The sequence below is a fragment of the Vulpes vulpes genome, chromosome 11 (genome assembly GCF_048418805.1).
Source record: "Vulpes vulpes isolate BD-2025 chromosome 11, VulVul3, whole genome shotgun sequence".
Taxonomy (NCBI): domain Eukaryota; kingdom Metazoa; phylum Chordata; class Mammalia; order Carnivora; family Canidae; genus Vulpes; species Vulpes vulpes.
This window is the reverse complement of record NC_132790.1, coordinates 77,511,457-77,539,389: the sequence shown is the minus strand read 5'-3', so window position 1 is coordinate 77,539,389 and position 27,933 is coordinate 77,511,457. Positions and strand designations below refer to the sequence as shown.

The 27,933-nt window shown below is 35.4% G+C and overlaps 1 protein-coding gene across 15 annotated transcripts in view; it reads right to left on the bottom strand.

Moving 5' to 3' along the window:
• The window catches only part of ANKRD28 (ankyrin repeat domain 28), a 192,946-nt gene that overhangs the window by 63,401 nt on the left and 101,612 nt on the right, over positions 1 to 27,933 (bottom strand). For 9 of the 15 annotated variants that reach the window (XR_011995261.1, XM_072726806.1, XM_072726807.1 and 6 more), the window contains 2 exons: positions 14,765 to 14,843; positions 1,795 to 1,865 (listed from right to left, as the gene is read on the bottom strand). Coding sequence is in view for 11 of the 15 variants with exons in the window: in XM_072726806.1 (XP_072582907.1) it covers positions 1,795 to 1,865; positions 14,765 to 14,843 (150 nt within the window). In the remaining 4 variants the exon portion in view is untranslated. The remainder of the gene's footprint in view (positions 1 to 1,794; positions 1,866 to 14,764; positions 14,844 to 27,933) is intronic. The other 6 variants (XR_011995262.1, XM_072726805.1, XM_072726803.1 and 3 more) reach the window with 1 other exon arrangement.

Here is a 27,933-nt window from a genome sequence, read left to right as displayed (position 1 = left end):
TCCACAATGCTCTCCAATGGTGTGGAGCCTTAGAGGATTGAGAGAACGAACAGTCACTATGATCACCCTGTATAGGGTTTGATTCTCTCATGGTATCTCAAAAGCATAAACCAAAGCTGCCTAAAATTTTGTCTTTTCCATTCCTCTCTGTGACTATATTTTTTTATTACATGAAATGAAGTACAACTTTCTTTTGCTCTCAGGATGTAATAGGAAAAATAAAAAAAAATCATAAAACTGATAATCTTGAGTATGTTTCCTGCAAAAGAGTACTACATAGCCCAGTAATTTTTAGGTGGAAAGCAGACTTAAGAAACTTACTAAGATCACGGCTTTCTAACCTATAGCTTGCCCTCAAGTTCAGGCTATGTACACAGTTTTAAAAATTTCAGCTGTCAAGTCTTTGGGAGGAACCTGAAATCTTGCTCTAACATTAACTATTTTCTTTAAGAATTTTTGGTCTGTTTTGCAATCTTTACAAATATGCAAAGTGTTCCTTCTTAGGACTTAATTTGGGGGAAAAAAAAAAGGACTTAATTTGGCAAAACTCCACCAGTCTTAAAAATTATAATCCCAGGAGTTATACTAAAAAGTGGATAGGTCTGACTAATTTGTTAATAGGTTCCAAAGATACTAATGTTTATCTTCTTTAACTGCCCTGTTTACGGAAATTCTTTACAAGGGGGCTAATCACAAACTTAACATTACCACGGAATTTCAAACTATTTAGGTTAACGTCTTAGTTTTCATAATAATCCCCAGATCTGCCTCAAATCACATAGCCAGTTTCTCCAGATCCAAGTTCCACATTTCAACAGCTATAGCACACCACAAACTCAGATCCAAGGTAGGAGGTGTGCTCCAGTGTACTACCCACTGTTTCCTCTCTTCTCCTAGCTAGGATGCTACAGCTAACACTGCCTCTGTCACATCACAGGGTTTGAAATCCTTCCCAGCCACTCTGCCCCTACATCTCTTCACTTGTTCTGGGTTTGAGATGTAGTTCATAATGAGGAATACAAAGAAGAATGAATAGAAGAGTTCTTTGGGCACAATGCTTTTTAAAAATGTACTTAATATATTTTACAAAAAGAGTAAGATGACAGAAAAAAAAAAAAGGTCTAGGTTTTGATTCCATCTCTACTACTCAAAAATTGAGTAGTTTCTGGCAAATCATTAACTACAAATCCCTCAAAGTATCTATCCTTGCAAGGATCTCATGAGGCCTGGAAGATATGACAAATATAAAAATGAATGTTCTCCAAAAATGTCAGTTATCTTGAAGAACAAATAGTATACAGGGTTAGAAATAAGAAATTGTTCTTCCCCATAAAACACCTAACATTTTTAAGTTGTATATTTAGAACTGGCAAAATGTGAGATCACATCAGGTTTTTGTAGCTCATTTCAGTGTTTACCTAAATAGTATTTCAATGATTTGTTACATACTGCTGACATTGTTTCTTGATCATGGTCAGCAGAACCTTTTGCAGCATGTCCAGGAGAGAAAAGACTGAGGAGGATTTTATAAGACAAAATAGTCTGTCTTGTAGGACATAGACAAGGAAGGTTTTCTATTCTCTGCACTTCAGACTCTCCAAGAGACCTTACTCAGTCACGAAAGAGAAATGGGAACACTTAACTTGGTTTGTACAAATTTTAAAGTAAAATAACCAGTCTAGGTACTTTCATTTGCTTTTTCCTTCTTTTGCAAACAGAATTTGAATATGGGCTCATAGGCAAACCTACTTAATGTTTTCATATACAGTATATTTACTAAGAGAAATTTCTTACCTCACTACAAGATGCAACTGCTCTGTGTAAAGGTGTCAACCATTTGCTGTCTTTGGCATTAACTCTAGCTCCTGCAACAAGAAGAAAAAAATAAATTGAAATAATTTGCATAAAATATTTTAAATAAATCTCCTGAAATATTAATTATATATAGTCCAAATTGGATAAGTAACAACTGAAAAAGTAGTACTTTATTTTTTATACTTCCTGCTAATAAATTACCATTACATTACAAAGCAAAACTATCCAATAAGGTATAATTAGCTTTTTATTAAAAACATTATTTTATATATAGATTAGAAAAGCACCTTTATACAGAGCATAGAGTAAAAATAAGACCCCATTTAAGAATGTGTCTTAAAAAACAAATACTTAAATAAGAATAATCCTATGTGAAATGCACACCATTACAAAGTCTTCATTACTTTTCTTTACTAATGAATGTATCATGTTATAAAGCAACAGAATATAAAAATATTTCTCCAATGAGGATTTAAAATGCATTAGTACTATGAAGTTATTGTGTAAAACAGATAGTGGCTATAGACTTAGGAAAAAAATTGAGAAAAAAAGAAATGAACAAACCACATGTCTTTTTGGGTTATATCTAAAGGTTTAAAGAATTTGGGCAGCCCGGTGGCTCAGTGGTTTAGCGCCGCCTTCAGCCCAGGGTATGGTCCTGGAGACCAGGGATCAAGTTCCACGTCAGGCACCCTGCATGGAGCCTGCTTCTCCCTCTGCCTGTGTCTCTGCCTCTCTCTCTCTCTCTGTCTCATGAATAAATAAATACAATCTTTTAAAAAAATAAATAAAGGTTTAAAGAATTTAAAAACACACCCAACTGTATACAGTTATTTAAAAATCACTGAGTCAATGGACAAGAATTGTCCTTAACAGAATATAAATACATTTAGTAAGACCAAAAAAAGTATACTATGTAATTGGGGTGTGTGTGTGTGTGTGTGTGTGTGTGTGTCTACTGCCTACATAAAATCCACTGATTTGGTACCTAAATTCCCAAGAGAAGCAGCAACCAAATTGTAGGATTAGTATATATTGAAGTAGAGAGAAACAGTCACGGCTTTTAAAAGTATAGAGAAACAGGCGACAGGTTCTACACTATAAGCAACTAGATTTATATCTAGGATCATAACTAGAGCTAGTAAAAAGGGGCCTTAGATAGCTAGTTTAACCTTATTTTCTAGATGATGAAACACAGGTACAGAGAATAGCTTAACTTCTAAGTCCAGTATAGTAGAACCAAGGCTAGAATTCAGATGTCCTAATGTTTGCATTCCATGTTTTGAGTGTGAGGTTCCAGGGAATAATCAAGTACACTGACTAAGTTATACCTCTAATAACTACTAGGTATGGGTTCCTAGATAGTTGTGTGATCCCTCTGACCTTAAGTTTCTTCATTTATAGAGATCTCCTAATGCCTCATTACAAAAGTTAAATAATAAACATACAGCACGGATAGGTTAAAAGTAGATTTAAAAGTCCTAAACATGAGAGAAAAATGAAATGAAATGCAGGTATATAAAATCATTCACAAATGAAGTAGCTGGAATTCTGAGAGCAACTGAACTCCTATTCAATGACAGTGAGGACACGAGGACACTTGACACTTGAAGAATTAAGAATCAATATGACAGTTCTCATGATTGCTCAATTAGGCTTTGGGAAAAACAAAGGGACTCAGCAAAATAAAGAAATAGCTAGAGAGAGTGATATATTCAACTATACCTGCGAACAACTATCTGCTAGGCTCTTGGGAGACCAAGATGCTTTAAAACATAGACTGCCTAACCACATTTGAGTAAGCATCTGTTCTGGGTAACAGGTAGAATGTAAAGAGTGCAAATATTTGAAATGCTTATAGGTCAGAAGGTTGGAGACCTTAGAGACAGTGAAGGGACAATATAGAAGCTAGGCTGTTTCATTCGCCCATTTATCTGCTTAGAACATCAAGGGTTCTCCATAATACTTGTACCTCTCTCTACAACTTTCTACTTATGTGCATAGTAGAAGGGCAAATCCTGGCATTATAGCCTGAAAGACAAGTACTCTGGATAGACAGAAGTAGAAAAGAATAAGGCCTGATAATAGGTCTTCAGCAAATGGGGAAAGTTCAATATAACTCTGATTCCAGGTGTTAACTAAGGAAATAGAATGTGGTAGTCACAAAAACAACAAAATCAAACAACCCCCCCCCCAAAAAAAAAAACCCAAAAAACACAAAACCAAAACAAAAAAAGCCTCTATGTGCTCATAAAGATGTCAGAAATATGGGCAGCCCCGGTGGCTCAGCGGTTTACAGTGCCGCCTTCAGTCCAGGGCGTGATCCTGGAGACCTGGGATTGAGTCCCAGGCAGGGCTCACTGCATGGAGCCTGCTCCTCCCTCTGCCTGCGTCTCTGCCTCTCTGTGGGTCTCTCATGAATAAATAAATAAAATCTTTAAAAAAAAAATGTGAGAAATAAGTGAAAAAAGCAGTGAGAACTGGATGAGTAATATTCTTCAATTTTATGCAGAAAATGGAAGGGTTAAGTATAAATATCTATATTTATATTTGCTTTCTATGCATAAAGAAATCCCTGGAAGAACACTAAGATACTGCATTTCTGTAGGTGGTAAGGTACAGTGAAAGCTGGGTGATAGGGGACTGGAGTAGAAAGGCAGCCTCACTATCACATACCTTTACATATATATACTCCAAATTTTTAAAATAAAATTGAAATATCACTTATTCAGAAAGAAAAGAAAAGAAAAGAAAGAAAAGAAAAAAGAAAGAAAAGAAAAGAAAAAAGAAAAGAAAAGAAGGAAAAGAGGGGAAGGAAGGAAGGAAGGAGAAAGAGAAAGAGAGAAAGAAAGAAGAAAGAGTAGGTAGGTAGGTATTTAAGGAGGAATAAAAGGAGTGGTCGTGCAATGAAAAAAACTGGAAAGTAACTAAGTAGAAAGTAAAGATAGTTTTGTTCTTTCTTTTAACCATGGGTTATCAGGCACACAGTTAAAGAAAGGAAATCTAATTTTGATAGCCATTTGGCAGCCTCAAATATAGACCTTGCTGGTTTCATTCTTCACTCTAAGTTATGATAATTAATTAATTAGTCTTTCTCTTCACTTTTAATAACAAATTTTAGTGACATATTTAAAGTTAATTTCCAAAAAACCATGAGTGACCTACCACAAAGAATCCACTTATGGTTTACTGAGTATACAAAATACTACTAGTTGGTACTAATACAACAGACTATGTGATAAAAAAAAATTAGGCCTGTTCTTTTTAGATTCTAAAGATACTTATCTCCAGGAAGATCAACACCACTGGATTCTAGATATCTGATCATAATCTTTTTCAGAAGATGCTCATCTTATCTTTTGTTAAATCATGTGTTTCTTCTAATAACACTAATCAAATGTTTGAATTCCTTTGAAATGAAAGGTCAAGTATATGACAAATGGTTGAACTATTTCTTTTCTTTTTTTTTTTTTTTTTGGTTGAACTATTTCTAAGGACACCAACAGAATATCTCCCCTGCCCACATCTATTAGTTAGTAACACTTTACATATTAACAAACAAATATGGCATAGCAATGTACATTACAAAAGTAGCAGCTGAGTATAAAGAGAAAAATGGCGTATGAGCAACAAACAAGACAGCGCACTTCAGTTGTCCAGGCTCCTAGAGCTCACTCACAGGAATTCTGAAGGTAACCAAACTTTTGTTATACACAGCTCCAAAATTAGTTGTATATTCATAAACATAAGCTACAAAGTCATTCCAGTGATGCAAAAGATATTTCCAGAGTAAAGTTTACCAGTCTAACAGCTGAAAACCAGGCACAAAGACTAAAAAAATGAAGATGAAAAAAGGGGGGGAAAATCATACAGATTTAAAATATAAAAGTCTTCGAAGAGAGAAAATGAAATGTTAACAGTTCTGGTGGAAACATCCATACTCTGTACGTAGCTGAGTATAATATTTGTGGCTTATAAGGATGACCGTAAGTCACCAAGAAAATATTAATTTCTTTCCTCTCTCCTAGTCATTAAAACAGAAGAGAATATAAAATAGCAGCCCCATCCCAATTGTTGAAGTTAGGTTACTAGGAGACTCTTGGGTAAGAGGAAGCATTGCTAAGAAATTTAAGACAATTGAGATAGCAATTTAGGGATATCACTGATAACTACTGCAAACCCACATTTACAGAAAACCTCTCAAGGGCTAGGAGCACATCTCATTAAATCCAAAATAGTTATGCCCCACCATGTATCAAATGCTTTCTTGACTAGGCTCTCTTTCCCCCACAAATCCACATGTAGGAGAAATCCATGAGCTTTCCCTTAAGATGATAAATAAGCAGCCAGCACATATGCCACATCAAATATCTGAATAGATTCATCTTCCAGAGTAGATGTGATTAGATTTCTGAAATGCTAAAAGCAAAAAAAAAAAAAAAAAAAAAAAAAAAAGGCAAGCAAAGAACAATTGCAGGGTAACCCAAACAGGCTGTATGCATTTGATACCACCATTAGATTATAGAGAAAAATTCAGATAACCAGCTTCCTCTCACCCAGTCTTTTCATTTAATAATTCATACATATAAAAATTTACTCTAACAGTTTCTGAAAGAAAAAAATTAAGGTAAGATTTCCAGAATCAGGCCAATGTCTAGCTTATTTGAAGATAAACAAGAAAATAATTTTAAAAAATTAAAAATCTGGGGCGCCTTGGTGGTACAGTTTGTTAAGCATCCGACTCTTAGTTTCAGCTCAGGTTGTGATCTCAGGGTTGTGAGACTTAGTGCTGCATCTGGCTCCATGCTCAGTGCAGAATCTGCTTAAGACTCTCTTCCTCTCTCCCTGATCCCTGCTCGAGCACTAGTTCTCTCTCTCTCTCAAATAAATAATCAATCCAGTTTACTTAAATCTGTCTATTCTGGGCTCTAGACAACAATGCAGCTGAAGAGGAGTCTTGACTTATAAGGAGACAGGCATTAATGGAAGGAGCCCAGAAGCAGGACCTATGATCTAATAATGCCTCTGTAACAGCACACTGTGTGACCTGGGGCTCTTCCCCACAGCCTAGACCTTTATGTTGTTCATCATAATCTCTGCCCTCCTATACCTTGTGTGTGTATATGGGGGAGTGGGGGCAGAGGGTGAGGGAGGATGGGCCCTATGCTGAAACAACATAGGGAGCTCCTGTTTCTGCAAAGTGGATGCCACGAGTCAGGAACTCAAATCAGGAACACCCCATTTAACTCTAGGTCTCAACTCATCTGTTCTCTCCTTAATCTAATCAATCAACAAGATTTGCCAATTCCTTAAGTTTTGAAACTAATTTATCAGGAAAATAAGGGCTGTGCTAATAAGTGAGCTGTGTGATCCATTTCCCATTATAACATTCTAAATCCTACTTTGAAATAGGTACTGGGAATAAATTATTACATACTTAGGAAATACCTTGCCCTACTTTAAGTAGATAAGGCAGCATCTTTATAATCTATATCAGGGTGTCTTCGATTACAGCCCACCTATTTTGTAAATAAAGTTTTACTGCAATATCAGCTACACCTATTCACTTAACTATGTAGCTCTCACATTGTAGGAGTAGAATCAAGTAGTTACCAGTTATCTGTCTGGCCCTTCACATAAAGTCTTTTAACCTCTGATTTAGGCTAAGTATTTAATAGTAGATATTACTAAAGTTATTTCCATTTCCACAGGTGTTTATAATAATTATCAGTAGTCCACTAATAATTTTCTAAACTTCTCCTTGCAGAGAATAGTTCTCTTCTCTGCTCCTAAGCCTCAGAGGAGACAGTCCATGTCCAGTGAGCTGGGCTAGGAGCCAAACACTTTCATTACGCTTCTCAAACTGGAAATAATGCTTTCCTTTGGCAGCCTACCAAAAGCTTCAGATTCTGTTTTCAGGCTGGGAGTGGAATAAGCAAAGAGCAAATACATTTCCACTTTCCACCTGCAATGCTGAAAAAGAACCAGCTGCTGCACTGTATCATTTAAGATGGTGTTATGGACGCCAGATCCCCCTCACCCTTCCCAAATTCATATGCTGCAGTCCTAACCCCAACACCTCAGAATGTGATCTTATTTGGAAATAGGGTCTTTACAGAGGTAACTAAGTTAAAATGAGGTGATTAGGATGGGCCCTAATCTAGTATGACTGATATCCTTACAAGCAGAAGAAATATGGACACCGACATGTACAGATGGAAGACACAAAAAGAAGGTGGTCATCTATAAGCCAAGGAGAGAGGCCTAGAACAGATCCTTCCCTCACAGCCCTCAAAAGGAGTTGATGCTGCCAACATCTTGATCTCAGACTTCTAACCACTAGAATTGTGGAAAAAATAAATTTCCGTTTATTTGTTTAAGTTACTCAACTTGTAGTACTTTGTTATGGAATCCCTAACAAACTAATATACCAGGACTGTCAGTTTTCAAGGATCATATCCTTTAGGTCTAATTCCTAATATATAATAGTAATATTTCCTTATTAAGGGCTATATTTTCTAAAACAGACTGATCAAATGAAGCTTTAACTAATGCCTTATACAACAGTCATTTAACCATTCAATCATACACTGGAAACAGTCTGAAGTACTGCTAAACCTATGGTTTTAAATATAAACATTAAATGAATAGCTCCCATAAAAGTATCTATACTTATGTAGCCAGAAAATTTAGCCCTCAAAACAGAAGTTCTTCTATAAAAGTAATTATCTATACAAATTTTGCTATGGGGGAGAGAGGTGGGGGGGTGTGAATAGAAGGGAGCAAGAGATTAAAATAGAGTAACTTCTGGCCAGTTATTAAATCTCTAAATGACTTAGTTTCCCTATCCATAATACCTTCACAGAGTTAAGAGTGAAAAAGTAAATTTAGCATAGTACTTGAGATCTTCGTAAGCATGATTTCCTTTTATTATTTTACTCCAATAAATAACAATCATGAAATTACACTAGACTTTAGTGTTTCTATTGATTCTATGGAAGTATTCACTTGTTCAATCAGATATAACATGTCATAAATGATACCTCTCATCCAAAATTCTTGGAGCTTCATCATGTATAAACATGATTTTCAATGAATTTAGTTCTGGACTGCAGGTTAAAGAAAGTGAGTAGCTTTACTCTTAAAAACAAACAAAAAAACCTCAACAAAAAACAATGTGAAGAAATACCACCCTAAGTGCAAGAAAACAGCTGTAACTGCAAACCAAACTATGAAAATTTCTACCAAATATAGTGAATTCTATACCAAAATGAGGAAGGATATAAAACCAAGTAAAGCTTTTTCCGATTCTGGGAAGGCTACTGAGTCTTCTAAAAGAGTCTGTTTGTGCATATAACTGCCCCTTTTCCTGTGTCCCAGAATCCCTTTCTCACAATCTTTTAGATGATCTAGAGCTGAGTGGGTAATTCACAGTACCCTAACTTCATAACATAGAAGAACAAAGTGGAGTAGTGCTGCAAGAGGAACCAACCAGGAATCTTTACTATTTTTCACCCAGCTGAAGATGGAGGGCAAGGGCCAAACACCAGTAGATCATTACCTAAAAATCTGTGATCTAAGGAGCTGCCAAGTGACACCAACTACATATAGTAGACCAAGAGCTAAAGGAAACTACTCTCCTAGACTGAGAGAAAATCCATTTAGTTTGAGAGCTAGTGGAACAGACAAACCTAACTAATGCTCACTTTTTGCCATCCCCTACCGCCCCCCCCCCCCCCCCCCCGCCCCACACTCTACTCATTCATTAGTAAGTAAATGCTCTGGAGAAAAGCAAATTCTTCAAAGATGTGTAAGTATCCAGCACAGGACAAGAGGAAAAATATATGGGAGAAGAGAGACTGAGTAAAATATAGTTAATAGGTTCATCTGAAAGAAATTATCCCAGGAGAGGAAAGGATGAATTTGCAAACTACTCTCTGCACAACTTCAGAGAAAGTAAGCTCTGAAGAGAGACCTCAAAGAGTTCCAAGATAGATGCAAGACAATACAAAGAGTCTGAGAGCTGGCAGAGATCAAGAAGGACAAAAGGAAAAAACAATCACAGATAAAAACTTAGAAATAACAAAAAGCAGAATAAACACGATTTAAAACACAGCTAAGAATCTGAACCACAGCAAGAGTGAACCTTAAAAACCTAAGTAAGACCATGTCACTTGACTCAAAACTCCCCTTTGGTTTTCCTCGTCACTTTAAGGGCCAAATCAAGTCCTTGCCAAAGCCTACAAGGCCCACATGATCTGGAACCTGGCTACCTCTGCTACTTTATCTCCTACTGTTCTTTTCACTTGCCTCCAAACATGCTACCACATCACGGTGTTTGTTCTTGTTCTCTCAGTTTTCTCAAAATATCTGCCTGGTGTGCAAGGCTTGCTTCCTCATATCCTTCAGTTATCTGCTCAAATGTCTTATATCCCTGAATCCCTTCCTGATAACCTAACATAAAACAGCAACTGATCCCCATCCAACATGTATTTATTTAATCTTCCCATACAAATTATCACTACAAGACAAGCTATGCAAATTAACTTGTTATTATCTCCCCCACCAAAACAAACTCCATGAAGGCTGGGACTTCCATCCATTTAATTCATTGTTCTACCCACAGCACCTAGAATAGTACCTGATACAGACATGAATGAGTAACAGGTATAAGGCAATAACCCAAAACTAAATGGAAGGGATCCCTGGGTGGCGCAGCGGTTTGGCGCCTGCCTTTGGCCCAGGGCGTGATCCTGGAGACCCGGGATTGAATCCCACATCGGGCTCCCGGTGCATGGAGCCTGCTTCTCCCTCTGCCTGTGTCTCTGCCTCTCTCTCTCTCTCTCTGTGACTATCATAAATAAATAAAAATTAAAAAAAAAAAAAAAAACTAAATGGAAGAGACAAAATTACAATTAGAGAACCCCTCCCCCCCAAAAAAACATGGTAGAAAAATTTACTGACAGAAAAACATGGAAATAAAATATTCAAAGATTTAATGGAAAATATACATGAAATAAAAATCTAAATTTTAGAACTAAAAATGCACACTCACATTATGTCTCAGCAAAAATAATCAACAGATTTAGCCTAAGTTAGTAATGAATTTTAGTGATAACGAATTGAATCCTACAGGCATCCAGGCAGAAGAGAAGTGACTATGGTGGTGGAGGGTGCTATGGGGGAATGGAAATGGCAAGCAGAGAAGAGCCTGATCCAAGACTTCCACTCAGTGCTAGAAGACACTGGAGCAGCATCTATAAAAATTGAGAGGAAAGAGCATCATGAATCAAGAATTTTAGAACTAGCCAATCTACTCTTCAATTAAAGAAAAAAAGGCAACAGTCCCAAATAAGAATATGACATCCATGAGCTCTTACTGAAAATTAAAAACAAAACTCCCTCCCCTCAAAAAAGCCAACCCTCCAACAACTTGATGATGATGTCTATTCAACCAAGAGATACATACAAATAAAAAACCTAGGGCTAGAGAAGTTATGAATAAAGACTGGGGTGTGTGAAAACAGTGGGAATTCTGATTACAAAATAGAATGTAAAGTCATAATTCTTAACAATGAAAAGACAAGAATGAAACAAACTAGAGAACACAGTTTCCTAATTTCTCATCATAGGAAGTTAGAGAATAATCAAAACCTGAAACATTAACATGGAAGGACAGGACTCTACAGACTGATGTCAACCTTTTTATCTTCTTCATTTTTTATTTTAGAAAAATACTGTAGATGTGTAGTATCATATCACTGTGGTTGAAAATATGCGGAATGGGATTTCAATCTTAATTATGAAAAGTTGTTTTGTGAACTAACATGATCCTGGAGAATCTTCCACATAAGCTTAGCCTTTGATTTCATTCCAGCTCATTTTATTCCAGATCCAAGTAAGTTTTTATTTATTTATTTTTCTTAGAGCCTAGGTGGTAGTCTGAAGAGAAACAAAGTATACAGAAGAGCCTGAGCTGCGTCCATAGGGAAAAAAATCATTTGTTTTTTTCCCTTTTTCACTTACCTGAACCCCTAACAATCCCACATTCCTACTGCATTCCCACCTCTCCCATTCTCACTTCCACTAAAGACGTGGGAAACTGAAACCAAAATGTAAACAAAGCCTAAACTTATATTGCTGGGGCACCTGGGTGGCTCAGCCAGTTAAGCATCTAACTCTTGATTTTGGCTCAGGTCATGATCTCGAGGTCATGAGATGGAGGCCGCCCACCCACCCATCCACATCAGGCTCCATGCTGTCATGTCAGCCTGATTAGACTCTCTCCCTTCCTCTGTCCCTCCTCCCTTGTCTTGGAAGTTTACATTCTAGTAAAGAGAGAATGACAGGAAATGACTAAGTAAAATTTTAAAAGGCTATCAGATAACATGAAGTAGTAGGAAAAATAACACAGTAGAGGGAAAAGATGGTGGCAGCGGTGGCAATGATCAGGGACTTCACCCAGGAGGTTAACATTTGAGCAAGGACATGAAAAAGGTAAGGGAACAAGTCATGTGGCTATCTGAAAAAAGAGTTTGAGGCTAAAGAAGCAGCTGTTCAAAGACTCAGAGACAGTAGCCAGTGGCGTTAGAGCAGAGTGTACAAATGTGAGACTAATAGAAATTAAAGTCAAAAGAAATTTGGAGCAAGGAAATAATACAGTTTGAGACCAATGTAAAAACTCAATTTTATTCTGAAAACTATAAATTAATTTGTGATTTTTATTACTCCATCTAAAAACAGCTACTTGAGACTGATAAAACAGTATAATACAAAAAGTATCCTTTTCTTTTTAAAGATTTTATTTACTTATTCATAGGAGACAATAGAGAGACAGAGACATAGGCAGAGGGGAGAGAGAGAGACAGAGACATAGGCAGAGGGGAGAAGCAGGCCGCCCATGGGACTCAATCCCAGTACCCCCGGGACCACGACCTGAGCTCAACCACTGAGCCACCCAGGTGCCCACTAAAATTATTTTTTAAAGTTGAAATAGCTTTTTTATACATGTATGGTGGCTAATTTTATATATTATTTCTCTTTGAGTTATTTAAAAGAAATTAAGAATTCTCTCAAATGTTCATATCAAAGCTGATATGATATTATCACATGTGAATTCATAAGGCTCATCTGACTATCATACTTACAAAAACCAGGAAGTCAACTTTCTATAAATCCTTGATGCAAACATTCACTTTAAAAGCCATGTAGTAAGTCAAATGGAGCATCTGAAAAGTTTTTCCTAGGTTAAAAATTAAAAATGAGAAAAAGAATCCTCCATTTTAAGTCATAAAATCTTTAAGTTAAAATGGAAGTAAATGAACAGAACTGTGTTAAAATAAAAAAATGTAGCAGTAGAGTTCTTATCCAAAGTCCTAGATATTAATTTAACTGGAATTGTACTGTTGTTAACATAGCCATGTCTTAAAAAAGAAACTGTTTCTTAGGCAATATTTGTAAAGAAAATTCCATATATAACCTATATCCCATCAATTCATGTTACTATAGTAGAAGCCTCAATTAAGAAGAAATATGATTTTTCTCTTGCATCTCCTCAGTTCTTATCTCTAATAAATTTAAGCTGGAAACGAGTGAGCTAGCATCCACAGAGGAACAGATATCTTCAAGAAAGTACATCTGTGATGAAGTTACTCATGAAGAAACTAGTATAAGAATATCAGCTGGGGCTGACATGAGCACTGAGTAATGTTTATGTTGTATACCTAAAACTAATAATAATACTTCAGTAAAAAAAGAATATTAGCTGATCAATATTTAAAAATGTATATGATCATGCAATTTGTAATAAAACCCAGATTTTAGAATTTTCATAAATGTAAAAATGGTAAAATTCTATTTAGGCTTTTTTTTTTTTTTTTTTTTTAAAGACTGAGAGAGAAAGCGAGCACAAGCAGAGGGAGAGGGAGAGAGAGAATCTCAAGTACAATCCATGCCTGGCATGGAGACGGACGTAGGGCTTGATCTCATGACCCGAGATCATGACCTGAGCCTAAATCAGGTGTCAGACACTTAACTGACTGAGCTACCCAGGCACCCCTCTATTTAGGCTACTGAATGGGATCTTCATTCAAAAATTCCCTAAGTGCTCCTATTCCCAAATATTAAATGAATGATACTATTTCTTCAATTGCATTATGTGTATATCTACAATCTAGCAACAGAAGCAAAATTTAAGCACATTTGAATTTTCTAATAAATAAAATTTGTAATAATTTGGCTACAACAAAAATATTTCTAAGATCTGTTTGACTATAGGCAGTCTGATCACAATAGGAGTTATTCTATAAGAAAGAGTTCTACCATTACTTCATAGTAAAGTCTTAAACAGTTTAGGAGAAACTGAAAGATAAAAGTACAAGTTTCTAAAATGTATTTTATGGGCCCTCAAAAAGAGTTCGATAAAAGCTACTTAAAGACAGACACCTTATTGGCAACAGTCATAAAATATATCACAATCATATCATTTCTCACTACCTCCACTACTGCACTTGGTCTGTGCCACATCACCTCCCCCTTGAAGACCCACAATTTTCTCAGAGTTACTCTGAGTTACTCTGGTCAATCAGGCCTACTATGAATATTCTATATAATGCCTGAGCCTACATATTGTTCATCTCACCCTGTTATTCTGACATACTTTTTCATTTTTCTATGGTAATTATCATCTCCTAACATGCTATAACATTTATTTGTATTTACAGCCTGTTTTTCCTTATTGGAGTATATACCCCACCAAAGGCAATAATCTTTGCTTTGCTCTCCAACATACTCTAAGTACTAGAGCAGTATCTGGGACGTGATACGAGATTAGCTACAGAATGAACAAACAAATTTCAGCTTATGAAACAAATATAAAGTCAACTAGCTTTGATAAATATTATGACAAAATATGCATGATGTGCTCTTATTAATTAGAGCTTTACCATACCAGATAAAATAAGCAGTTCAATGATTTCTGCATCTCCAAGATAGGCAGCAGCATGCAGTGGAGTTCTCTTTTCATTGTCCTGTAAGAAGAGGAAAGGTGGAACATAAGTTTTAACATAAAATTAATTTCAGTATATTTTTTTCCAGTATACTTTAAATGAAGAAAAATCATTAACTACCAACTTACTAATTCTATAACCCTAGTCTAAGTCAGTAAGTCGCAGTAACAGAATATTACCTTGCTAGGAGAAAAAAAGCCTGAAAAAAATATTTTGGCCTTAAAGGAATGGTTTTTTAAAGCACAGCAAAAATAAAATCTAAGGTGACAGAGAGATAGCTTTTTAGGCTTTCTTGAATAAAGATGTCTATGCTGCTGATATATACAGGCAAATTTCTTTTATTTCATCCTATTTTCCAATATACTTCCACAGTTTTACACAGTTTGGAATTGTTGACCTAAATAAAACAAACCTTAACAAACCAAATGGTTTGCCTATCAAAATGTTTCCACATGTACCCCAAAATATTTTTCTGGGGATTTAAACTTATCCCTTAAAACAATATTAAGGTTTTTCTTAAAATGCCTGTCAATTTTGTTTGTGGCTCTAAAATATTTCCTATCTTTGTAAATATATAAAATAAATACTCTTCCATTTTGAACAGTGAAAGAAACCATCAACAAAACAAAAAGGCAACCTATTGAAAGGAAGGAGATACTTGCAAATATCCCCCATAATGGGCTAATATCCAAAATATATCAAGAATCTAAAGGACTCAATCTATATGACCAAAAAAACCCAAATAATCCAGTTAAAAAATGAACAGAGGACCTGAATAGACATTTTTCCAAAGAAGACTTACAGATAGCCAAAGAAGCTTAGAGACATATGAAAAGATGCTCAACATCACTAATCATCAGGGAAATGCAAATTAAAACCACAATAAGATATTATTTTATACATGTCAGAATGACTAAAATCAAAAGGACAAGAAATAATCAGTGTTGGCAAGGATATGGAGAAAAAAGAACCCATCTGCATTGTTGGTGGGAATGCAAATTGGTGCAGCCACTCTGGAAAACAGTATGAAGGTTCCTCAAGAAGTTAAAAATAGAATTACCATATGATCCAGTAATTCCATTATTTACCCAAAGAAAACAAAAAACACTAATTCAAAAAAATATATCCACCCCTATGTTTATTCTTGCATTATTTACAATAGCTAAGCTATGAAGTGTCCATCCATAGATAACTGGATAAAGCCATAGATAACCGGATAAAGAAGATGTACTATACATACACACTGGACTATTACTTAGCCATAAAAAAGAATAAAATCTTGCCATTTGCAACAACATGGATAGATCTAAAAGGTTTAACATTAAGTGAAATAAGTCAGTGAAAGAAAGATAAATACTATACAAATTTATGTGCGATTTATGAAACAAAACAAATGAACAAAGGAAAAAAGGGACAAACACTCTAAAATACAGAGAACTGGCAGTTGTCAGAGGGGAGGTGGGTTGGGAGATGGGTAAAATAGATAAAGGGGATTTAGAATACATTTATCTTCAGAAGCACTGAGAAATGTATAAAAAACTGTTGCTGTTGAATCACTACATTGTATACATGAAATTAATAAAATAGTAATGTATTTAATTATACTTCAACTGAAAAAAATATATATACTCTTCCAAATCTTCCTTCAAGAAAAGACACTATATCTAATGCAAGGCTTCATGTACCTCCTCCCCCCACCAAATACCAATGATCTCCAGTTTAAGAAACTTGAAGATCTTGAGGTAGAGTCACATTCATGGATTTTTAATTCCTATTTACACCTTATCTAAAGTTACAAGAGTGTTGTTTCTGTGAAAGCTATTTATTTAGATTTATTGTGAAATTTTTTGGATAGAGGTTTTGTGATACGCTGTTGTTTTCCATTATCTATCTTCCCCTTTGTCCACAGGAATAAAGTTGTAGCTGATACTTTACCCACACAGTGAGAGAATATATTCCTAAATCTGCCTGGAAGTTTTGTTACTTATTGTGGACCAGTGTGGTATGTGAGTTAGAAGTAGACACAACTTTCAGGTCATCTTCAACTTAAAAGACAATTACCTTACATCTGGATTACTGCTTTCCCATTTCCTACAGGCTGTAAGACAGATGTGAATGAAACTGAGCCAGCTCTGACCCTGCAGAGGTAGACCAATATCCTAGAAGACCACCGCAATCTTGAATAATCTTAGAGAACAAAGTTGCTCCACTAATCTGGACCACTAACTCATATACTACTAAGAGAAATAAATTTCTCATTTAAGTAAGTATTGTATTTTGGGGTCTTTTACCATATTAGAATATTATAGCTTTCAAGATTTAAGAAAATGAGATTTCACACTGTAATAATTTTCTCTTTTGGTAATACCCCAATTACTCTAAGAACGAATAGACAACTGAGAATAAATTATGCTAGTCAAAAGAGGGGTTAAAAATATTAATAGGCAATCCAAAAAAGGTTTAATAGTAGCATATAAATAGGTATTATAAAGATGTGTGGAACATACAATTATCACTGGCTCTTCACTGGCTTCTTTATATAATTTCAATATATTGTGATACTGTTTTCGTCCTTATAGTCATAACAGGTGCTTCAGTAAAAAGCAGCTGGTATAGGAGCTATTATAGTGTTGTTTATTAAGCTAAGAGCTCTTGTCTCTCCCACCTCAATTAATTTCCACAAGACCGTGTTTTTTTATTCCAATATTTACCTCAGCAAACAGAATGCTTTGCACAAAACTCACTAGTTGTTGAAAAAGCTAACAAAGAACCACCCGAAATCTCAGACTATATTCAGTCTTAGTCATTTTAATAAAAGGATCCTTGGTTTAAGGCTTTTCAGTGTTAATCATTAAGATATCAAATTCTCTAGTGTTTAAATATGATCAGACCTTCTCAAATTGAGAAACATGTCTACTACAAAGGATAAACCACACATACACAGTGCGTGCACAAATTGAGTCATTTATGTGTGAGAGATGTCTGGAATTCTATGACTCAATACCTTGAATACTATTCATGTATTCTATGACTCATGAGCATAGTTTTCCTCTCTACAAATCATATTGAAGGAAAAAAGGAACACTTTGGTTAATTTTACAAAAATAAATCTACCTATCACATTTTATTTTACTATAATTAAATACTGAAAATTACATAATAAAATATTTAAGATCTCCTTCAATAATTTTATTAACATAAAAAGACTATCCCCTTGTACATATTAATTTTATTTCAAAGAATTTGTTTTAGATAAAAATATTCTTATATATATGCAAACAAAATGACTAAGTGTACTAATTGATTATTTTAAGAAGGAAAATGCTGGAAATAACTTAAATGCCCACCAAGCGGAATGGTTATCTAAAATGAAACACAAGAAGTTCTTAACCAACCTTAATTTACCTGACTCACATGATTAATCAATATTCTCTGTTTCCTGAGTAAAACTAATGGTGACTTTGGCACACCATGTATTTTGACTATTAGGCTACTAATAAGCCCTTATACTTTCATTTCCACCACTGGGCGTCTATTTATCAAGGGTAAAATATGTTTGTTACCACAATTGTTTGTGCAAATTATACCTGCTATCCTAATTATATGATTTATTTAAATATTATTTAAACTGATAAAATGGAATGAAAAAAATTGTTTCTATGATCAGTAGGTTGAACACCACATAAAGACTCAATAATGGCAAGCTACTAAAAAAAGTACTATTGAATTGGGTGTGGCTGAGAATTCAATCACTAAGGCAAACAGTAAACAGAGATATTTGATTCTTAAGTGGCTAAATTCTCCTATCACCTAAAGAAACCCAAAATGGGTTACAGAAAATGTACTGAGGGTAGGGTTCATACAAGGAAGATAACAATGAACAATGGACTCCACGCTGTCAACAAAAAAAAGTCTCAGCTCACTTAAAAAAAAAAAAGGCTGGCAAATATACATTGTTACAGTAAAATGCTTAAAGATCACTCTTTATGGCTCCCTCTGTCAGACTCTGATTAGCTTACTAACTACCAGTTATGAAAGCTATTAGATGAAAGGACTTCAGCTGTACATCCGTAAAATGAAATACTATGTATGGGTTCTACATCCAATCCCACTGTGTGGGTTTTTTCCCTCCACAGATCCAGGCAGTGCTCCAATACCAGCTTTACATAATACCAGCTGGTCTTACCATTCAACTCAATTCTGACACTATTAACTATGAGACAGCATCAGATCCCACAGGATATAGGTTCAGTCCTATAACCACCCCCCACCCCACCCTGCTTCAAATGCCCAAAGCAAGTCCAGGATGTGTACCTGTACTTCAACCAGCTATTTTTTTTTTAATTTTTATTTATTTATGATAGTCACAGAGAGAGAGAGGCAGAGACATAGGCAGAGGGAGAAGCAGGCTCCATGCACCGGGAGCCCGACGTGGGATTCGATCCCGGGTCTCCAGGATCGCGCCCTGGGCCAAACGCAGGCGCTAAACCGCTGCGCCACCCAGGGTTCCCTCAACCAGCTATTAATCAGGTTTCCCCGGCTCCCACCTAGCTACAGTGTTCACAGGGTTCATTCAGGAAAACAGTTTTCTCAGTAGGTTACCAGTTTATTACCAGGATATTACAAGATACAAATCAACAGCCAGATGTTAGAGAAACAGAGATGCTTAACAAAGAACTTACAACCTGGTAACATTTGGAGGCCAGCACAGTAGTAAAAAGTGTGTTTCTGGTTACGCAACCCAGAAGCTCTCCAAACTCTTTCCTTTGGGGTTTTTATAGAAATTTCATTACATAGGCACGACTGATTAAAACACCATCCACTGGAAACTGAGCTTAATCTCCAGCTCCTCTACTCCTCAGAGGTGGTGGTACTAGGGCAAAAGGGAACAGAAAGTCCTCATCCTCAAATCACAAAGCTGGATCCAAAGGCATCTAAGCACCCATTCTATGCTTTCCCAAAGTCACTTCATTAACATAAAAAAGACATCCCTCATTGCTCTCTCTCAGGAAATTCCAAGGGTTTTTAGGAACTCAGTGCCAGAAGCAAGAATGAAGACCAAATATATACTTTATATATTATAAATCACAGTATCACACTATGCTTCCAATTTAAAATAACAAGCAGACCTCAATGTTCCTTGTCAATAGAAAAGTCTCTATATCACAGTGTTAAATGAAAAAAACGCAGGCTTCAAAACAATTGTATGATAGGCCTGAATATGCATAAAATAACTTTGAAAGGATACCCAAGAAACTAATACAGTGATTATCTCGGAGTAAACTGGCAGACTAGGGTTTAAAGTGTGAGAAAGAGTTATTTTTCACTATTGTGGCCTTTGGTATTGCTTGGAGTTATTACTATGTACATGTTTCAAAAAGTAAAACAAACAAAAAACCCTAAAAATAACATTTAAACCAACTGTAAAGCTATTTACTAAAAATTCTAAAAATAATTTACTATACCAGGTATTTCATAAATACTAGGTACTCATTACAAAAAGAATGTTTTTTAGATATTCATTTTTTTAAGAAACTGTTGCATCTCAATGTAGTATTCCTAAAATAATCTCAACTAAAATTATAAATACACCAGACTCAACAAATGTTAAGTTGATCACAGTTTTTGATCATAAACTTTAAAGTACACTTTTCTTATAGTTCTTATATAAGTACTCAGAAAAGACATTTTTTGCGTATGATTAGGACAACAAAAAACTAACTCCTCACTCTCCCCAAATAAAAAACAAAAAACAGCTGGTCTACAATTTCTTCAAGCTAAAGTTTTTTTTTAAAAAGTATTACAAAAAATCTTGAATTATATTTTGGTTTGTATGTTGTGTTACAGTGAGCTCCAGAAGCAGTTTACAAAACACAGGCAAACAAGGTTGTACAACCTAGGGTATGAAGCTGTGAGAAAAAAGGGAATCCATGGTGGATCCCAAGCACAGGCCAGGAAAAGGGTTAGATGTAACTTAAGTAAATCTGGGAACTAAAAACTGCACCTGTACATTCTCAATATTTTGTGTAAAACTTTTAATGTAAAACAGATTTTAGGATCAGGCTGGAATAAGAGGAAAGGAACTTTATAAGGGAGGAAAAGAGAAAAGTTAGAAATGATAAAGTGAAATAGAACGTTTATATAGGGATAGAGACTGTGAGAATTCATTTACATATACGCATTCAACTATGACCTTCATAGCAAGTACTCAATTCTGTAATTCTGTCCCTGTCCAGGTACTGAAACTATTCACTTATATGAGCTGTAATTTAAGAATAGTAATCCTAGCAGTCACAACAATGAACACTTATCTAGGACTTACTTCATGCTAGCACTGCTCTAAGCACTTTATTTACTCTGCAGGGCTTAAGAACTAAATGTGTTTCCTTATTTAACATATAAAGAAATAAGGCACAGAAAGATTTAAGGAACTTACGATCATATGGCAGTGGCAGAATCAGTGTTCAAGTACAGGCACTTGGGCTCCAAGGTATGTGCTATTTTAACTTATCATACAGCCTCTATTTGTAATGCTCCATTATCCATTTAACCATGGTCTGCTTAAAACTAGTCATTCTCCGGGGCACCTGGGTGGCTCAGTGGTTGAGCGTCTGCCTTCCACTCAGGTCATAATCCTGGCGTCCTAGGATAGAGTCTCGCATCAGGCTCCCCACAGAGAGCCTGCTTCTCCCTCTGCCTGTGTCTGCCTCTATGTGTCTCTCATGAATAAATAAAATCTTTAAAAACAAAAACAACTAATCATTCTCCTTCAAAAAATTCTGTGGCCTGACTTCATTTTTCTTATGAACTTTTTATCATAATTTTCTTAATAATTTTTCCCTTTCTCTTTTATTTGTACTGCTATCAGACTGAAACCTTCATATGTAATATTCAGGGAGCTCAGTTTCAGGTCCACAGAGCTCAGCTGTACTTAACCTAGGTTTTACCAGATCCAATCCTGTCTTACCCCTTCATAAATAAGTTATGATGCCTGACTGTTCTCAAAACTGCACTCAAGGAAGCTTCATGGTAAATCTCGGCTTTGGGGATAATGGTTCTGTAGGGTACTGGTGGATGTCGATAGCTGCTTCAAGTAAGAGAATTCTAGTTACTTTGGTATAGAAGTAATGCTTTGTATACTTACAGCTATTTGGAAAAATCCTTAGATTGTGTTTTTAGGTAACTTCATTTTTAAATTCACTAACAGCCCTCCAACCTTATCCTCTCATCCTCAAGGCATATTAGAGATCCAACTGGTTTATATGCTAGCAGATCAAATTTGGAAGGCAATTTCACATTCATTAAACCATTAGCTTCCCTGCTCAATTGCCTTTAGTGGGTCATCACCACCAATCATCTCCACTCCACCCCCATAAATTGATATTCAAAAGCCACTAACTTGTAGCTGGAACCACAACAGCTAATCTCTACTAAAATAAGTTATTGCACACTTTCATCTTTCACCTTTGATCCGTTTGCCCAGAATGTCTTTCCCCTACTCAAATTCCTTCTACTCTTCACGGCCCAGTTCAAGTTCTAGTTCCTTCACCAAGTCTTCAGGCCAATGTTAGTACACTCATATCTCTCTACCTTGACATTATCATCTGTAGCACACAACTGGCATTTTGGTAATTACTCAATTTTGGGTTTATGTCATAGCTTCATAACTGAGTAATAAATATCTAGAGAAAATAAACTAATTTTATGTCCATATAGCACCTGGCTCACATGTATCTCATAGGCACTATAGAAGTTTAGACAAAATAAAATATTAATGAAGAAAACCTGCCATTAGTCATATTCTAATGTGTAGGTTTAGAAGACTTCTATAATTGACGTTCGGGTCCTAGAACAAAGATTCTAGAATTGCCTCTAACACACAGGCTATCCAAATTCCTAGGTACAGACAACTCTCCATAAAGGAATCAAAAGCCAGTTCTAAGATGTATGCTATGATTCTTTCCCAAGAAATACTTTGAAAACTTCTATGGAGGTTTTAGATTATAAGATGAAAAATCATCAGCATTTAACAAAGTAGCTTGGAGTAAAAAGTGTTTTAACTAAGTACATTAAATAGTCTACTTCTCTTAATAGTTACTATTTATTAAATACATATATTAGATATCATTACTGGGTACAAGTGACAGATGTCTAAATCAAACCAGTTCAGGAAAAATATACTTATTAAAAGTAGTAAAATACCTCCTGGGACTGAGTACCAAACAACCAAAATTTAGATAAGGAAGGGGATGGCTAGGCCACAAGAACAACTAAGAATCAAACCCTTGAAACATTCAGGACCATCTTTTATCTGTTTTTCCATGCATCAGCTTTCTTCTTTTTTTTAATCTTCACCAACAACACTTTTCTGCATAGTAGGAAACAAAGTCATCCATCATAGATCCTCAGGTTTACTCTTAGAACTTCAGCAGTCTGAAGAGAAGTCTTTTCATTCCAAAACCCTAAAATAGTGCTCTGATGGACTCAATTTTGCTTAGATTCTCAGGTACTAACCAGGTAAGAATAGGTTAAAAAAAAAAGTTATATTTTACGTACAAATACTGTATCAACATATTGTATCACAGTAACAGTGTGGAATGAGAAGAGTTTCTCAGAAAATGAGGGCAACCCTACAGATCTTTATTTTGTGGTAGACAATGCATAAAGCACTTCCAATAGCGGTTTTATTTTGCAGAATTATTGTAGAGTTTAACATATTATTTCTAAAGATGCGGAAACTGCCTCCAAACTCATGCTCTTCATCAAAATGCTCTACTGACAACTACAATTAAATGTAAGCAATCAGTTCCATCCCTATTTATTCAAAGCTAGGCCAGTTAGTGGCTTCTCTTGAGAATCTTGAGAGCAGCAGAACTGCTGGAAGTAAACTGCTCAGCAATTTGAGTTGGAGGCTTTGTTTCTGCACACCTTAGGAGGCTGAAATCTAGTTTATTCTGCAAATAGAACAGAACTATCACTATAGCCCATAAATGATGCATTTCTCTATTTCCTTTCTATAGTCAGAACGAAAAAGGAATGGCTAAGGAATAATTAGGTAATAAAGCATGCTATCTTTCTTCCCATCCCTTTAGAAAACCTGCATTAACTAGAGGGCAGGCTGGGTGGCTCAGCGGTTTAGCGCCGCCTTCCGCCTCAGGAGTGATCATGGAGACCCAAGATGCTTCTCCCTCTGCCTGTGTCTCTGCCTCTCTATGTCTCTCACAAATAAATAAATAAAATCTTAAAAAAAAAAAAAAGAAAAGAAAACCTGCATTTCTGCATTAACTAGAGATCCAGGATTACATATATTTAAATACTAGCTAGAGACATTGCATAGGTACATATGTCTAAACTCCTAAGCTTCTGAAAACATGTAGCAAGAATATTTTACCACACAACTCACCAATGAATACATAACTTACAATCAGTTATATTTTAAACAATATTATTAGTTAATTCTGCTTGTTAAACTAAAAAACAAAAAACATTTCAATTCAAATAATGTATCTTACACATGGCAAGGGATGCTTTATAAAACCTAATCACTTCACTACAAATGCAATCCAAACTTTAAGAAGTCCAGAGCAATACAATGGATGCTCAATAATCTCCTGGCTTAAATTGACCAAACTCATGGACAAAATTCATAAGACAGATAAAAATTAAAGTCAAATAGAAGCACAATTCCAAATGCAAAGTAACTAGAAATGTTAAGTTTTTGCGAGTAACAATCATTTTGGATGAAAGTAGACAAGGAGATTTTTCATGCCCCTTAATCATCTTTTAAAAAAATACAATAATGAATATATTCTACGGAAGTTAGGGAAGGGGGAAAGGGAGGCAGGAAGAGAGAGAAAGTTATTCTCTTAATTCAATATATTATTAGTGAGATTTGTAAAGCAGCACTATCTTTCAGGACACAAAATTAATGTTTATAGTTAGTTCTTTAATTGTATCCTTTGTAGGTTTCAAGTATGGAAGAATACCAATTAAAAATGATTTAAAAAAATAAAAGATTTACACTTACCTAGGACAGGGATAAAGCTGGTTGATTTAGCAACTCAAAGACACCATCTAGGTGTCTCTCAAAAAATTCTACCTTTCTACTCTGCCAACCACAACTACATAACCACAGTGGGTACTACATAACCACAGTGGGTATAGGTTCATCTCAAGCTAGTTCACCCCAAACAACAGCCAGCAGCAAGGAAAAAAGCCACCTCTTCCCCTCATTTTTAATATTTACAAAAAAATTTTTAAGACAATCGTTTTAGAGGTTTTGCGTTCACAGTAAAACTGAGGGCAAAGCAGAGATTTGCACTGTACTCCCTACTTCCACACAAGCATTGCCTTCACCATTATCAATAGCCCCCAACATTTGTTTTAAGTGATGAACCCATACAGACACTTCATGATCATCCAAAGTCCAAAGTTTACCTTGGGTTTCACTCCTGGTGATGTAAAGGCTATGGATTTGGACAAATGTATTATAATATGTATCCATCATTATGTTATTAGACCATTTTCAGTACCCTAAAAAATCCTCCGTGTTCTACCTATTCATCTCCATCCCCCACCAACTTTTCATCTTTATATGATCTCTATGGTTTTGCTTTTTCCATGTCATATAATTGGAATCATACAGCATGTAGCTTTTTCAGATTGGCTTCTTTCACTTAGCAATATGCATTTAAAGGTTTCTCCGTGTCTTTCCATGGCTTCATAGTTCATTTCTTTTTAGTGTTAAATAATATTCCATTGTCTAGCTCTGCCACAGTATGTTTATCCATTCACCTACTGAAGGATATCCTGGTTGCTTCCAAGTTTTGGAAATTATGAATAAGGTGGCTTTAAACATCTGTGTGCAGGTTTATGATGGAAATAAGTTTTCAAACTATTTGGATAGATACGATGACTGGATTATATGGTTAAGAGTATGTTTAGTTTTTTAACAAACTGCCAAACTGTTTTCCAGAGTGGCTGTACCACTGTGCATTCCAACCAGCAATGAATGATGAGTTCCCTCTTTCTCTACATCCTAGATACAGTATTGTCAGTATTCCCAACTGTAGTCATTCTATTCAGTATGCAGTAGTATCTTCACTCTTGCGAGGGAATTTGCATTTCCTGATGACAGATGATGTGGAGCAGTTCTTCATAAGCTTGTTATCTCTGTATCTTCTTTAGAGAAGTGTCTGTTAAGGACTTTGGTGCATTTTAAAAAATCAGGCTATCTTATTTTTGAGTTTTAGGAACTTTTTATTAGATGGACCTTTGCAAATATATTTTCCCATTCTGGGGGTTTGTACTACCAACACTGTCTTTTCCAGAAAATTTTAATAAAAGCCCAGCTTATCAATTTGTTCACTGATTGTGCCTTTGGTGTGTATCTAGAAAGACAATGCTATACACAAGATCAGCTAGGTTTTCTCTGATATTATGTGCCAAGAACTTTATAGCTTTGTGTATAACATTTAGGTCTGTGATCCATTTTGACTTAAATTTGTGAATGGTGAAATATTAATCTATTTAGATTATTTAAAATATTATTATATATATAATTATTTAGAATATTAATCTACATAGATGGATGTCTACTTGTTCCACTGTTTATATAGCTAATCCTCCCTTTGATTAGTTTTAGCATGGTATGTTTTCATCATCCATTTACTTTTAATCTTTAAGTTTCTTTTTATTTAAAATGGGTTTCTTGAAAACATATAATTGGGTCTTAATTTTTGATGCACTATGACAATCTCTACCTTTTAACTGGTACATTTTTAAAAAAAAAGATTTTATTTATTCATTCATGAGAATCACAGAGAGAGGCAGAGACCTAGGCAGAGGGAGAAGCAGGCTCCCTGCAGATAGCCTGATGCGGGATTTGTTCCCAGGGCCCTGGTATCAGGCCCTGAGCCGAGCAGACAGACGCTCAACCACTAAGCCACCCAGCTGTCCCTAACTGGTACATTTAGAGCACTATTGATATAATTGGATTAATATCTATGATATTTGTTATAGTTTTCTATTTGTTTCCCTCATTTTTTGTTCCTGTTTTTATCTTCTATTCTTTTCCTGCCTTCCATTTTTTTTAAAGATTTTATTTATTTATTCATGAGAGACACACAGAGAGAGAGGGAGAAGCAGAGACACAGGCAGAGGGAGCAGCAGGCTCCATGTAGGGAGCTTGATGTGGGACTCGATCCCGGGACTCCAGGATAACGCCCTGGGTCAAAGACAGGCACCAAACCGCTGAGCCACCCAGGGATCCCCTGCCTTCCATAGTTTTAACTGAGAATACATACAGTATGAACCCATTTTCTATTCTTTGTGTATTGGTTATACTTTAAAAACAAATTTTTCATGGTTGCCCTGGAGTTTTACAGTATATGTTTACAACTAATCCAAAACTATTTTCAAATATCACATACCACTTAATGAGTAGTGTACCTTTATAATGAAAAATTAATCCTAATTCCTTCTTCTCCTTTGTATCATGTTTTCATCCATTTTACTTACACAGAAGCGTAAATAAGCATATGTAAATATATATATATACACACACACACACACACACACACAAGCACACATAACGGAATAAATTGTTACTTTAAACAAGCTTATATATTAGATCATTTAGAAATAAATATTTTCATTTTACTTTGACATATTCCTTCAACGCTTTTCCTAATGTAGGTTTCTGGGCTGTATTATTTTCCTTGCATATAAGAACTTCTTTTAACATTTCTTACAAGACAGGTCTACTAGTAACAAGTTCCTTTAATTTTTATTTGCTTGAGAAAGCCTTTATTCTCCTTTACCTTTTTAAACATTGCCCTCTACTCGCTTCTTGTTTGCATGGTTTCTGAGTTGTTGAATATAATTCTTACCTTTGCTCCTCTGCAGGTATTTTTTATCTTTTACTATAGATTATAAAATGATATACATGTTTTTTGTTGTAGTTATTACATTTACACATTTATCTTGCTTAGTGTTCCTTGAACTGCCTGGATCTGTGCTTTGACATTAGTTTGGGGGAAATTCTCAGGGATTCCTGATGTGCCTGTGTTTATCTCTAAATATCTGGACATATGTTAGTTTCTAGAAAAAA